Below are 14,330 nucleotides of genomic sequence, written 5' to 3'. Positions count from 1 at the left end.
CATACTGATCGACATCTTCCATCTTCGGCAAGAGATGTGGGAAGCTGCGCCAAATGGCTGTCCGAGAATACTTCGCGTTCTTCGCAAGGAAACGCCTGGGAGGCATAGTGCGTCTATATTCAGAGTTGTGGGGTTAGAGTCCCAGCGCCTAGGAGGCGTGCTTCTTCCGCTGCGTTAGTTTTCACTCTTTATTGCTTCGCGAACAGTGTAGCGCCCGGCGAGCGCTGTGCATTACTTTCGCCAGGCACGTGCAGCGTCTGTGCGCTTCCCGGTTCTTCGCTGTGGAACGCAGGGCAGCCACGATACCGTCGCCTTGTACGTGGCTTCCGCGCCATCGAATACGCAAAGTTTCCTTCGTACGCCGAGTATATAAGCTACGTGCAGGGACCAGCTAACACATCGTTCGCTAAGAGGCCAGTACAAGAAGCCGTAGCCATGAACGCTCTGGTGAGTGTCTGCGTAGACAGCAATGTGCCCATTGGGTCGTGTCGAAATTCCAGTCCTAGCCACAGTTCTCATCGTTTGCACAAATATTTCTCGAACGCTTTGCATTCTCGAACGCTATGCATGCAGACAAAGCGATTGCGGGAACCAGAAATACGTCACAGACATTTTTGACACTGACTTTCGCTTCTGAGTTAGGTTTCCTAACAACACGTTGACGAGAGAGTAAACAATCGATGAATATCATAGAATTTTCTTGTCAAAAAAGCAGTGCTTGGTAATACCTTGCTGGCTTGATGAAACGGCCAAAGTTCACAATCTAAAACATTTGGACGGTGCGTTTTCTTTCATTCGAAGAGTTTTCGTGTGCGTTTGATTTCGTTTCTTATGTTGAGGAGATTGGGAAGTGACTAAACCAAGAAACTTCGTAAAAAGAGGAGCTCATAATAAAAAATGAAAAGTCGAATTACAGCATAAAGCCAACCTTGTGCATTAATTTTCTAGTTTTGCAAGAAATCAGAAGTATTTAAGAAAATGAAAGGATAAGAAGGTGTAATAAAATGAAGAAACATGCTAATGAGCGTGTAGGTAGCAGAAGAAAGGGCGAGATGTCGGGTGTCCTGCATGAGGTACTCTCGCACGGTACATTTAAGGAGGCTTCTTGTGGCGATGGGAAAAGAACGTTCTAATGTGTTTTTCAATGTGCAGGGTGAGAGGCAAGCAATATTTCTGATTTTGATATTCAGTGGAGTGTAACTCAGAAGCTAGTGTCCCTTCAACAGTACATATTCTCTTTCTCTTGTCTGAGCCCTTCAATTTTTGTAAAGCAACAGTGAACTTAGCCGCATTAGGTTGCAAGTCCCCCCCGAAAAAGCTGACTAAAAAAAATTGAACCAAAGTAAAAGTATTTATATATTGTTTACCGTTGCCCTTAACCTGCATTTCGTAATATTTTATAGCCTGGTGAAATGTGTACTCCACATGACAAAACATAGCAGCTGGTATAAGATCTGTAGACACGCCCTAGGAGAGTGACAATGCTTTCAGCGTGCGGCAGTCATGCAAAAAAGAGGATTTTGATAAATTTTTCTCGTTGCAAATGAAGTTTAAAATAGAAGGAAAACGCCCCTATAAACTTTAATCGAGCCCGTTGGAATATTCAGGATGTTTTCTCTGTAGTGATCTGAGTTTTTCATAGATAATAACTTTTCTTTGCGCTGATCGAGGCAACCTATCGTAGCTCTCAAGAAGTAAACAAAGGATGACTTGACTCACAATAATGGGAAGAGCAAGAAGGGCTGTGACTTCCGGAAGCAAAACACATTCTATACATAGGTCGTATATTCACAAAGGTGCAACAGATAATTTTACACAAGAGAGAACTTGCTTGGCGAGGAGCCCTAAAACGTATTTTACCAACATTTACAGTGCATCGCCATTATCCTGTCTGCTGTCTTCGCCACCACAACGGCGGGTGGGCTTGGTTACGGCGGGTATGGCCTGGGATACGTTGGCGGCTATGGTGGTGGCTACGGCGGCGGCTACGGTGGTGGCTACGGTGGCGGCTACGGTGGTGGCTACGGCGGAGGTGGCGTGGGCGTGGGCAGCAGTGTGGCCCTTCTGCGTGGAGGGCCCGGACTCTACAAGGCTGTGGCCGGCCCAGTTTTCCTGGTTAAAACCGTGCACCAAGTGAATAAGCTTTCCAGCGGTGGAGCGCTTGTCGCACACTCCGGCCTCGGAGGAGGCTACGGAGGTGGTTATGGAGGTGGCTACGGAGGCGGCTACGGAGGCGGCTACGGAGGCGGCTACGGAGGTGGCTACGGAGGTGGCTACGGCGGTGGCTACGAGGGTGGCCATGGAGGTGGCTACGGAGGTGGTTACGGATACGGCGGCTATGGTTTCAAGGGCTGAGTGTGCTGTTTTGTGTGCTAGGGATTTTTTATTCATCCTCGAAACGTCCACGCCCACAAACAGGGCGTCATCGCTTCTTGGCCTGCGGAAGCTAAATTGCGTCAATTCAATCGAGAAACTGACGGCCAGTCAAAGCAGGCGTACTGCAAACAAAACTGTTGCAAACATAGTTCGAGGAATGTGCAGCATCGCAACAAGCGCATAAACTGCTTAGAATCCGTCTTCGAATTTGACAGCTGGCCTCGTGAGACTCAACATTTTGATGCACCGAATGTTGTCTCCACAAGCAAAGAGGCTACGATTTCACATTGTGTTCGTCGTATTAATTATTTTTTATTACATCAAGCCTCGGGAAAGAATGCTAGTTGGTCGGTGTCTTACTGCTGTCGGAATTGCTATACCTGTCACCGAACTTATCGAGATCTCATATTCTGGATGGCAAACAAAGACGAAGCCGACAGCCTTGAACATTGTTGTATTTCTTTTCATCACTCAGGGTAAAATAAATCTGTCTGCCTCAAGTTGAACATCTGCGCTCTTGTTTTTATTCTGGTATTCTGGCCATGCAGTACAATTTCACCAAGAAATATTTGCAAACAGGATCGAATACCCCCTTCTACTGTTCTACAGACGCGAATGTGCTACTCTGGCACGCGAGTTCGAAGCAGCTGCACTTAACCCTGACAGAGGGGCGAAGTAAAGTCATTTTAGGCACATTTATTTATTGCCCTGAAGGACACCATACAAAAAGGAGTTAACCCGGGGCGGACAGTATGGTTTGGTCTGCGTTATTTCTTTTCCAGAAAGCTACGCCGGAAACAGGAGGCTGATGGTTTAAACTGAAACCGACAGAACCCTCAGAATGTTTCATCTCCGAAACAAAAGCAAGAATACATAACCCATAAACAAGAGAACCCCTGATTCGCAAAATATATCTGGCATCATTACATAGTCATTCGCATAGTCGGTATCATCAGCACAGTTTCTCGTTAGTAGCGAAATAAAATTTAATTCAACATCAAAGGGCAATGTGGGAACACGATGCTATTAAAGACAAAATCTTTCCTAATTACCATGCATATGGGCCGATCCCCGGGAGAGTGAAGCCGAAAAGAGTGGGCAGGTATGTTATTCTGCGTATGTGCCCCATGCACCACAGACCGCTTGAAATTGCGCACATATATTAATATATATTGTCACAATGTAGTCGCTGTTACGAACGCAGTAGCAAAAACTGTCTGTTGTGAAACTAAATTTTTATTGGGCTAACCTGTGCCTAGAAAAGCAGGCTACACTCAATGCACAACGATAGCAGTGGGCGACGTCGCCGATTGCCGCAAATCAGATCTGCGGGTCAAAGGCGTAGGCTTTTATACATAACTCGTCGAACGTTCCAGCGTTTTTGCAGCCACCCTCATGCTTTCCAGAAAGTACTACACATTACTTGTCGCACATACGATCTCATTACACTAAGTTCGGCAAGAAAATAAGCAACAAATGGAATTAGTGATAAAATTCATGTTCCAAATAATGCAGGTCCATGTTCCGCCAAGCAATAACATTAAGCTGGTTGGTAAAATATGATCCTAGGAAAAAGACTAAGTAGGCACATGTGTCAATATATAATAATTATTATAAATATCATATAATGGCAGGATGCGAACAGAGGACCCCTAGCATAGCAGACCGATGCTGTAAGCGTTGCACCATGGGCGCGTGCCTCAGTAGGCGGCATGGAACTTCCTAAGCATCTTCCCGCGTTCAGGCCGGCGCGTTGAGACACCTGGCGCGTTTTACTGCAATATCAGTTATTCTATTACATGGCAATATTTTTCACCATTGTCACTAATTCAATAATTCGTGAACATTGCATACTAAGGGAACGCGAGGTCCACGCCAAGACGACAACGCCAGCTATGCCCTGTAGTGCCAAACAATGCTGCTCCACGGTTATCAAATTGCACTTCATTTGTCTAGACAAAGCATAACACGCTATTTTATATGGTCAGCCTATGTTTATTGCTATTGGTACTGCAACTACACCTATGAGCATTACAATTCCTGTAATATTCTAACATGTTGCTACAGCATTCGTTGATCTGCCCTCATGACAAGTCTCATTTCATAAATAAAAACATCAAGAAAGTTGTGCAGTGGGCGGGTCCAGACAGAGAATCTCTAGGAACATTATGTACAATTATGACAAGTCATTCAGCACACGTCAAAATGTAGACCCATCTCGAAAATTGTGCATTCGAGAAATGTAAAACGACACTGACGGTATTCCAAATTTACAGACCGACCCGAAGATGTGCAGTGAAAAAGTGTTTTAGTCAGACACTCCTCCTTCTCCTAAGGTGAGCAGTGACGAGATTGAGGGCCGCGCGCAGTGACTGTGCCCCTATTTAAACGCCTACTCGCTCAGAAATGCTGATTCATCGGCTTCGATCGGAGGATGAATCGTCGTCCACCTTTTAATGAAAAGCCTGCTTGCCGAGTCCGACACACTCTCTTTGTGCGTATTCTGCCTATAAAACGTCGAAAGCGTTCAACAGGATGGTGGCGCGATCTAGGAAAAATGTAGCAAAGACGAGTTGTTTAGCAGGATTCATTGTCGGGCAAGTTGGTTCGATGTATTTTGAAGGATTATTTGTGTTTTGTAGTTGATCACAAAGAAGATGTCGGGACAGGCGCATTCCAAATGCATGCAGCTGTCCCTATCGAAAATTTCACCATCATCGGATCACCGCACTCGCCTGGGTAGATAACTACCGGCGTTCCTGATAGATAACTACTGGCGTTCCTGATAATGAGATCGTTGTTTTCACACATAATAGCCCAGAATGTTGTTCTAAACACTTCCTGAGGTATCTACCCAGGCGAGTGCGGTGTACTGATGGTGGTGAAATATTCTATAGGGACAGCTGCATGCGTTTGAAAGTTTGGCTGCAATAAACATTCGTTGCGGCCCGAATTTGGCATCTGCTAAGTATAATAAGCAAGGTTTGGGTATGGGCTAGTTGGTATTCCATGGTATAAAACGCTACTCACAGCGCATACATCGATGAGGGACAAAAAAGGACGACGAAGACAGGCGACAAGTGCTTTGAGATAGAGGCAGAGTATATATATATGCTGACTGAAAGAATAAAGACACTTGGTTGTTAGAGCTGTTGTCTGTGTCCCTCTCCTCTTGTTGTTTAGCGCTGTTTACTGCTCCTATGTAGTTATCAGGATTCATATTAAATTTACGGATGTAAAGCGAGCGGATAAACTTCAGTCTACTAATTGCTATTCGTAACTGTAAGACAGCAATGTTAGTGGCCAAGAGCGTTGTTGGCGAATCATTCCTCTGGGAGGCATTAAAGATGAAACGAACCGCTTCTCTTTGTGCCGTTTCAATTTTCCTAATGTCTCTAGCGTGACTCCCACACACATCTTGCGTATTGTAACTAGGGTCGCATAAAAACATTATAGGTCAATAGTTTGATGTCCAATGGTCTCTTTTTAGCTTGTGCCGGAAGAAACCGAGCTTTTTCGACGCAGATGTGTAGGTATTACGAGGGCCGGTTTTTTTTCAACCTCCGATCTCTCCGTGCAGGCGCTACGCGGGCAGCAGAAAGCGGACATGCGCTGTAGGCAACTGCGCAGCTCTCGCACTACACACTCCGCCATTGTTGACATTCAGGCGTCAGTCGGCATTGTGCTACAGCCACGTAAAGATGGCTGCAATTATTGTTGCTCCCGCCAAATGTGAGTTGCGAAGTATTATTCGTTTTCTACAGGCTGAAGGCCGTGGTGCTGCAGAAATCCATCAGAGAATGAGTCGAGTGTATGGGGAAAACTTCATGAGTGATGGTGTTGTGCGTGAATGGTGTCGAAATTTTAAAGATGGACGTATTGATGTGCATGATGAAGGGGGCCAAGGACGCAAATCTGTCCTTTCAGATGACCTGGTTCAACGAGTTGACAGAATGGTTAAAGAAAACCGCAGATTTACCATTACTGCTTTATCTACGGAATTTCCAGAAGTTTCAAGGTCTGTTTTGTACTCTATTGTTACTGAACGGTTACGCTACAAAAATCTTTGTGCACGTTGGGTCCCAAAAATGTTGACGGACGGCCACAAAACTCGACGAATGGCGTCAGCTTTGGAGTTCCTTGAGCGTTATCAGGATGAAGGAGACAACCTTTTGAAATCAATCGTGACTGGGAATGAAACCTGGATTCAATACGACACACCGGAAACAAAACGACAATCACAACAATGGATGCATTCAAATTCACCAAACAAACCAAAGAAATTCAAAAAAGCTTTCAACAACAGAAAGACCATGGCTACTGTGTTTTGGGATCAACAAGGTGTGTTGCTTGTGGAGTTTATGGAGCCCGGAACCACAGTCACTGCAACTGTTTATTGTGAAACATTACGACGTTTGCGGAGAGCCATTCAGAACAAACGAAAAGGAAAGCTGACCGCTGGAGTTGGTCTGATCCATGACAATGCTCGTCCACACACTGCTGGAGCAACTCAATGGCTTCTCGAACAATTTGGATGGGACATTTTCGATCATCCGCCATGCAGTCCAGACTTAGCACCCTGTGACTTTCATCTTTTTCCTGGACTCAAGACGTGGCTTGGTGGGAAGCGCTTTCAAACCTACGGCGACCTTCAAACCAACGTCAAGGGCTACTTGAATTCATTGGCGGCAACTTTATTTGAAGAGGGTATTGCAAAGCTTGTCCACAGATATGACAAATGCCTCAATCTCTTTGGTGATTATGTCGAAAAGTAACCGTAACTGTACTAATCCTTTGGTAATAAAATTATTGTTTTAGATGAACTTGTCTTTTATTTATAACCTATCGGAGGTTGAAAAAAAAACGGCCCTCGTATTATTAAGGCTGGACCATGCCAGGCGACTTGCAATTTTAACACTAAATATTTGCACTCATCGACTTGAGTCAAAAGAAAGTTGTTAAGGAAACACGTATTATTAAGAGGACAATTCTTATTTGATATATGCATGAAAACTAACTTGTCACTTAAACGAGCATGTGACACCACCCCTGGCATAGTTTTCGTTAGCCCTCCAGGCTCGCGGAAACATTCGTGACCGCACCAAATAAACACCGCCGAGCACAGCTGCTCGGTGGTTGGTCATCGTTCATCACGACCGCCACTGTGAGAAGCGTCTCTCTAACGGGGGGTGCCTCGAGCCCTCACTCGTTCAGAAACGCGGGCGGATCGTGACACTGGTGACGAGTACCCACGTATTGACCATCCGCATTAATGGAACGTTTGCGCTTCAATAAACGGAGCCGCTGGGAAGGAGAGACCCTGGGGCAGATCGTTGCTGCGCTGCGAGGGTAAGCGAGCAGCTGCGGCTTCGGGGATCAGCCGGACTCACTGTTCTGGGCCTGTCTCGTCAACAGTGTCAACAACCCCGCCATGCAGATGCGACTCCTGTAGCTTCAGGACCCCTCGCTGGACGACTAGGTAAAGGTAGCGCTGGCGATGGAAGCTGCTGCCAGGGACGCCGGCGCATTGCATGTGCGACTGGCTCACCGTCGACAGAAGCGGCGGTCAACAAGTTGGCAGTCACTACGGTGGTGCTCACACCCACTCACAGTGTCACTTTTCCCAGGCGCAATGCTTCATGTGCGGGAAAACTGGGCACCTGGCACGAATATACGAGGGGGAGGACAAACAGCGGACAGCAGTAGCAGCTTGGTACAAACCCAGCTTTCACGCAAGCCCGCGGCAGTGGTAGACGTCGCAAGGGTTCGTGGCGCAGACGTGCGGGAGCAGGCTCGAAATAATCCGCGGCCAGGCTCCGCGTCGTGCCAGAGGACCCGCCGAGTGTCGACATATGGCACCCCGGCCTTGTTCCTTCGGCTGTGCCGCCGAACATGCTGACCGTCGAAGTCTGTGGGCACCCCATTCCCATGGAGTTGCACACAGGGGCCAGCGTGTCAGTCATGGCAGGAAGGCTGTTCAAGCGTACCTTCCCCGGTGTGTCCGTCGAGGCTTTTGATGTAACGCTGTGCCGCTACTTCGGGCAGCTCTGCAGGTCCAGCGTCCGGCCCGGGTCGGCGTTTGCTTTGACGACAGGGAGGCGACCCTTCCCCTTTACTTAAGCAAAGGTTCGTCGCCAAAGAGGTGGGCTGAAACTGGATTCATGCACTGGGCCAGTTGTCGGAGTACTCTGTCCTGGTACTCTGTCGGAGTGCTAGGGAGCCAGCCTGCATGTTTTGAAATACATCAACAGCCTCCTGACCGAGTTCAAGTCCCTGTTCCAGCTAGGCATGGGCACATTCGCCAGCACGAAGGCTGGCCTCTATGTACCCGAGCGAGTCCGGCCACGTCTTTCAAGCCTCGCACACTGCCATTCGCCCTCAAGACGGGGTCACCTAGGAACTGCAGCGGTTACTGCGAGAGGGCATCCTGTTGCCCATCAAGACATGTTAATGGCCTGCTCCCATCGCACCCGTCCTCAAGAGAGATGGCATTGCCAGAATCTGAGGGCTTTTCAATGTTACCATCAACTCCGTCTCTGTCGTCCAGAAGTATCCTTTGCCCCGGACTGAAAATCTGTGTTCACTGTTGTCCGCGGGACAGAAGTTTACCAAGCATGTCGCAATATCGACAGCTTTAAGGCTCTTCCAGTACGCACGCTTACCGTTTGGCGTGTCCTCAGCCCCACCCATTTTTCAGAGGGAGATGGACAACCTCTTCAGGGGCATAAGGCACCTGGCGGTGTGCTTCGACGATATCCTGGTTACTGGCAGCAATGATGGGGGCCACCTGCAGAACCTCCACAACATCCTGGCACGACTGCTGGACGCTGGTTTCAAGTTCGAGCTGGAAAAGTTCATTTTCCTGGCTCCCACTGTTGAGTACTTGGGACGTCATTTCCCAGGTTGGCCTAGCCCCGCTTCCCCGCAAAGTTGATGCTGTGCTCAGGGCGCGTTAGCCGCAGAACCAGATCATCAACTTCTCTACCAGTTCCCTGCCGAACCTGTCGGCGCATCTACAGCCGCTCCATCTTCCGCTTCGAATTGGTCAGCAGTAGGTCTGGAAGAAGGAGCGGGACGTGGCCTTTCATCGCAGCGATGAGCTAATCACCAAGGCTACAGTGCTGGTACACTTCGATCCGGCCAAGGCTGTCGCCCTGACCGCAGACGCTTCGGCGTACGGCGTCGGAGCCATCCTGATCGACCGGGACAAGGATGGCCAGGTTTGCTTCTCGTCAGCTTGTTGCTGCAGAGCAAAGCTACAGCCATATGGACAAGGAAAGCCTGGCTGCCACGTCGAGCGCTTTCACCAGTAGCTTTGGGGAGGGATGTTTGAGGCTGTCATAGACCACAAGCCGCTGCAGGGGCTACTTGGGCCTCACAAAGCAGTTCCCGTGCAGGCATCACCTCGAGTGGTATGTGGGCCTTGAGGCTAACAGCCTACAGTTGCCAGATGGTTATACGTCCGGGAAAGGAACTGGGATCTGCTGATGCCCTGAGCGCCCTGCCCCTGCGAGAGGTGCCTGTTGCTGTTCGAGAACCTGCCGAAATGTTCATGCTGGAGCATGCATACGCGGAGATACTCCCCAGATCTCCAGTATCGCAGGCGACCAGCCTGGACCTATTCCTGTCTCAATTGGTGAAGGAAGTGTCATTTGATGAGGAATTGGACCTGGCGTGGTAAATGCCAAGCTGGTAGCCTGTTCCCACGTTTGGTGGCCTGGCCTGGGCCAGGACATCACTCACATGGTGCAGAGCTGGCAGGTGTGGCTGCAGCATTAGTGGACCTCACGTCATGTTCAACTCACCCCCTGGCAGGTCGCACAGAGTCCGCCCACCTGCATGCAGAATTTGGGGTGCCCTTCAAGGGCAAGGGACATTACTTCTCAGTGGTGGTGGATGCCTTTTCAAAGGGGGTGGAGGTTTTACTTTTCCCCACTCCATCAGCAGGCGCCACCATTGCGGCGCTTCGACAGGTCTTCGCCGACCAGGAGTTGCCGGATGTCATCGTGTCCGACAATGGTCCCGCTTTCGCCAGCAGAGTACCGGGCATGGCTGGCGTAGAACGGAATCCGCAGACGGATGGTTCCGCTATAGCACTCTGCTTCAAATGGTGCAGCCGAGCTGGTGGTCCAGACCATCAAGAAAAACCTCAAGAAGAGCCAGTGTGGGCATTTCTGGGTGCATGTTGCTCGGGTACTGTTTCAGTACTGTACCACGCCCAACGATGCCACTGGCCTTGCCCCCTGTGGGCTCCTGCTCGGTCGCATGGTCAAGACGCCCTTGGATGTCCTGCTTCCGGATCTCCGACAGACAACACTCCTGAAGGAGCTAAAGCAGAAGCTGGCTGCTGTCGCAGAGTGCCGTCCCGGGCCTTTGTCGTTGTCGGGAGCTCCAGTCCTCGCGAGGTACTTCCGTCCTCGCCCACACCGGTCCATCAGACAGGTTGACCTGTTGAGCCGGCTTTATGTATGGCACCACTTGCAAGGCCGGTCACTGCGGACACTCCGGACGGAGTGAGGCTGGTTCAGGCAGCACCCGGCGTTGCCACATCCGGCCCACCCAGGCGGAGTATTCAACTACGGAGGCCGCCAGACCGTTACTCGCCTGGATAGCAGGCACCGTCGACACGGCTGGGATGGCGGCAGAGCCTTATAAATTGGGAGTGGATATTCTTTGTGTGTATCGACCAAACTAGGTGTAAGGGGTGTAACGAGCATGTGACGCGCCCCCGGGCATAATCTTCGTTAGCCCGCCAGGCTTGGCTGCCGGCCAGGCTCGGTGGACAGCATTGGTGACCGCACCAAATAAACACCGACGAACACAGCTGTTCGGCAGTGAACAATCGTTCATCACGACCATGCTGCGGAGCGTCTCTCTCACGGAGGGGGCCTCCAGCCCTCCCTCGTTCACGAAACCGGGCGGATCATGACAGTAAGGCATCAGAAATCAGACATCCGCCCACTGTATCGTGGGTGGATGTCAGAGTTTCCCTTTATTCACAGTCACTCTGTTGTTTCATAGACCAGCTTTCCCACCTCTGAGAAACTGCATGCAAGTTAGTGCAGATGCATTTCTGATCATTCAAACTATTCACGCTTTTAAAAAGTGTAAAGTCTCAGGAATCATTTCAGCGCGGGTGCGCGCATAGAAATGCGACATGCGACAAGTGTGCTTCTCTGCCGCACGTCTTTCGGAACATGCCGCATCATCTGATGAAACTGCAGAGAAATCTGCGCGTGGCCTCCGAGAGGAGATGCGTGGCGCTCCTGTTTCTGCGAACGATGATAATTTTTCTCTCGTTCGCCGCACACTCAGTGGCTCATATCTAGTGACCGAGCCTGTGAGAGGCCCATTGAAGAGCGGTACATACCCAGTGTATTCAGTGCACAGCTCGCTAAAGTTTTATCATGAAAGGCTGTCATTGAAAAGAGGCAATTATTCAGTGTACTTGTGGTGCACCCTGCTAATGCGTCCGATACGTGTCCTTGAGGAGACATTGTGAGGTGGTTTTCATTGTGCTCAGCATCGTAGAAATGTAAAGGCTCTTCTCGTCATTCTATAGCGGCCCACTCCCGTTGGAATATGCTTAGTTACCCAAGTTGGCCTCAAACTCTTCACTGAATAGCAGCTCACACCTACTGGCACATACACAGTGACTCAAGTTGCCATCACGGGGGTTCATTGAGACTGAGTCGCACACACCCAGTGCTCCATGGCGGCGTCAAAGATCTCACTGAATAGCGGTGCCTAAGATGTTTGTGCGAAGGTTGTTTATGAATCCCGTTTCCGCACCACAGAAGTCTGATGCCCTATCTATTCGACCAAAGATTACCTCAGTGACTCAGTTCAGCAGGAAACTATTGGGCATAAAGAGAGGTAGCACCAAGAAATTGATGTATCCTAGATGTTGTTCAGCAATACAAGATTACGACAGAACCCATCTAACAAAGGCTGTCGATGGAAATGTGATTAGCGTTGAAGCAATATAGCGACGCCCTCGATGGCAGGTATCACGACAGTTTCAAATCTGTAGTCGCCGTTCCGGTGATTTAGTTGTCTCGGCTATGTGCGACATCCACTGCCTGTAGCATCGGTCTACTTTGCTATGGCGCTCGTTCGCCAATGTCGCACATAAACGCGACGGCATGACGACGGCTGTATGGCGACAAAGCAGTAACGACTATGCCATGAAGAAGCAGGAATGACGTGGTCTGAGAGACGAAGGCGATTTTACGACGACGAAGTGAAGGAATGCGATTACGGCACTCAAATGATGATATATAACGCCGACAGCATAATGAACTCTGGAAGACGAAGCTGGACAAGCGACGGTAGTACGACCACTACAACATAATGGTGACAATGGAGAAAATACCCCTTGCTGGGGCGCTATAACGTAAAGAACGTAAGGACGTATTCCAAACTTTTCTATTGCATTTTTGCAATCAGCATTCAGCTATCAGTGAAAAACTTTTTGAACCACCGCCACATCGCCTGTCCGTCAAGCGACGTCCCGAATACCGCGATAGCTCGCCATCTGATATGACGCGTAGACACTGATTGTGCATAACTGGACCGAACAAAAGAAAAATAGTTACTTTTGATTCGACGCCTTTTCGCCATTAGCCCTATGCTATTGGGTAAAAATTTTTGGGCTACACCCACTTCACCTGCCTGTCACACAACGTCACTGAACCGCGAAAACACACCGCGTCAAAGTGACGTGTAGGCGTGGATGTTGTACTAATATGCCGAACAAAACTGGATTTTTTTTCTCTATAGCCGCAGGCTGCCCCGTTCCAAAAGGAATGCCAGAAGTAGAAAAACACTGCTAATCGCAATAACAAACACAAGATGCTCTTCACACGTAGAGGGACCAATCAGTAACGTCACAATTCTGTAAAAAAACGGATATAGTCAAAATGCGAAGCAATCTACCGGTGATGGCCTGACACAAAGAAAGTATTTTCAGTTCAAACTGCTCTAGCATTTACTCACAATGCCAGGCTCTGGCCAATCAAAGTAAGGGATACATTGTAGTGAAAATGTGCAAATAGTAAGTGCAGCAATCTAATGTCAGAATGTGCTGCCGTGCGCCAGCGCTGCCGCAAAGGTTGTCGGTGGAGCTTAGGGCGTTAAATTATAGCCATAATAGAAATAATTGCATTTTCAGAAGCGGCGGACTCGATGCCCAATTCTTTCGTCATTGAATAAATTGAGCGCTCACAGTCGTCGTTCCTAATAACGGCACTTCCTAATAACGAAGTGGTGAAACGCGTGATTTAAAATATAATACATATAACCTCAGAAAGAAGAAGGGAACGCGTGAATCTTTACCGCGTGAACCTTTACAGCTTGTACGCGTGACAGGGCCGTGTACTCACAGAAGTTTCTTTGGCCTACTACAAAACTGCGACCTACAATTATCACCCAAGTTCTGTAAAGATAAATGTGACATGTTGCTATGCACACACTAAGTGAAACAATGTGGAGGAGGAGGATTACACTTGTGGAATTGAGATAACGGTAGAATCGTGCGAGGTGAGCGGCGTCACCAGTTCAGGACACCGTGGTTCTGAGCCACGGCGTCTGTGCTCTGCATGGCCGTGCTCACCAAGCGATGCAGTTCTTCAGTGTTCTGACGTGTCAGCTGGGCCTCCCACTACTCGACGGTTAATCCGGTGATGGGCGGTGTCTGTGGGCTGTGCCCACACTACCATACCGTGTGGTGGAGGGTATTCGGCGCAGAGCACAAGGCGCCGTTGCAACTGTAGCTGGTAGGATATATGGCATGCAGCAGGGTGCCGTGCAGGGTCTGCCAGTCTATTTTTATATGGATACATAGATTTAGTGCATTTTCTGTGCGTTGCGCTGCGCCATTCCACTTCAGCTATGGTTGCGCGCTGCAGGCGCTTGGGGAATCAAGACAAAGGCGTTGGGGCCCGCCACATTCT

At 49.1% G+C, this 14,330-nt stretch overlaps 1 protein-coding gene across 1 annotated transcript; it reads left to right on the top strand.

The window, feature by feature from the left end:
* The first annotated feature begins 329 nt into the window (after window positions 1–329).
* On the top strand, window positions 330–2,802 carry LOC139055381 (uncharacterized). The gene is made up of 2 exons (XM_070532817.1): window positions 330–447; window positions 1,873–2,802. The coding sequence occupies exons 1-2, from the start codon at window positions 436–438 to the stop codon at window positions 2,353–2,355; spliced, it is 495 nt and encodes a 164-aa protein (XP_070388918.1). The 5' UTR covers window positions 330–435; the 3' UTR covers window positions 2,356–2,802.
* Window positions 2,803–14,330: the final 11,528 nt, after the last annotated feature.

The sequence above is a fragment of the Dermacentor albipictus genome, chromosome 2 (genome assembly GCF_038994185.2).
Source record: "Dermacentor albipictus isolate Rhodes 1998 colony chromosome 2, USDA_Dalb.pri_finalv2, whole genome shotgun sequence".
Lineage (NCBI taxonomy): Eukaryota > Metazoa > Arthropoda > Arachnida > Ixodida > Ixodidae > Dermacentor > Dermacentor albipictus.
The sequence above is the reverse complement of the archived record's forward strand: the minus strand, read 5'-3'. Positions and strand labels throughout refer to the sequence as shown.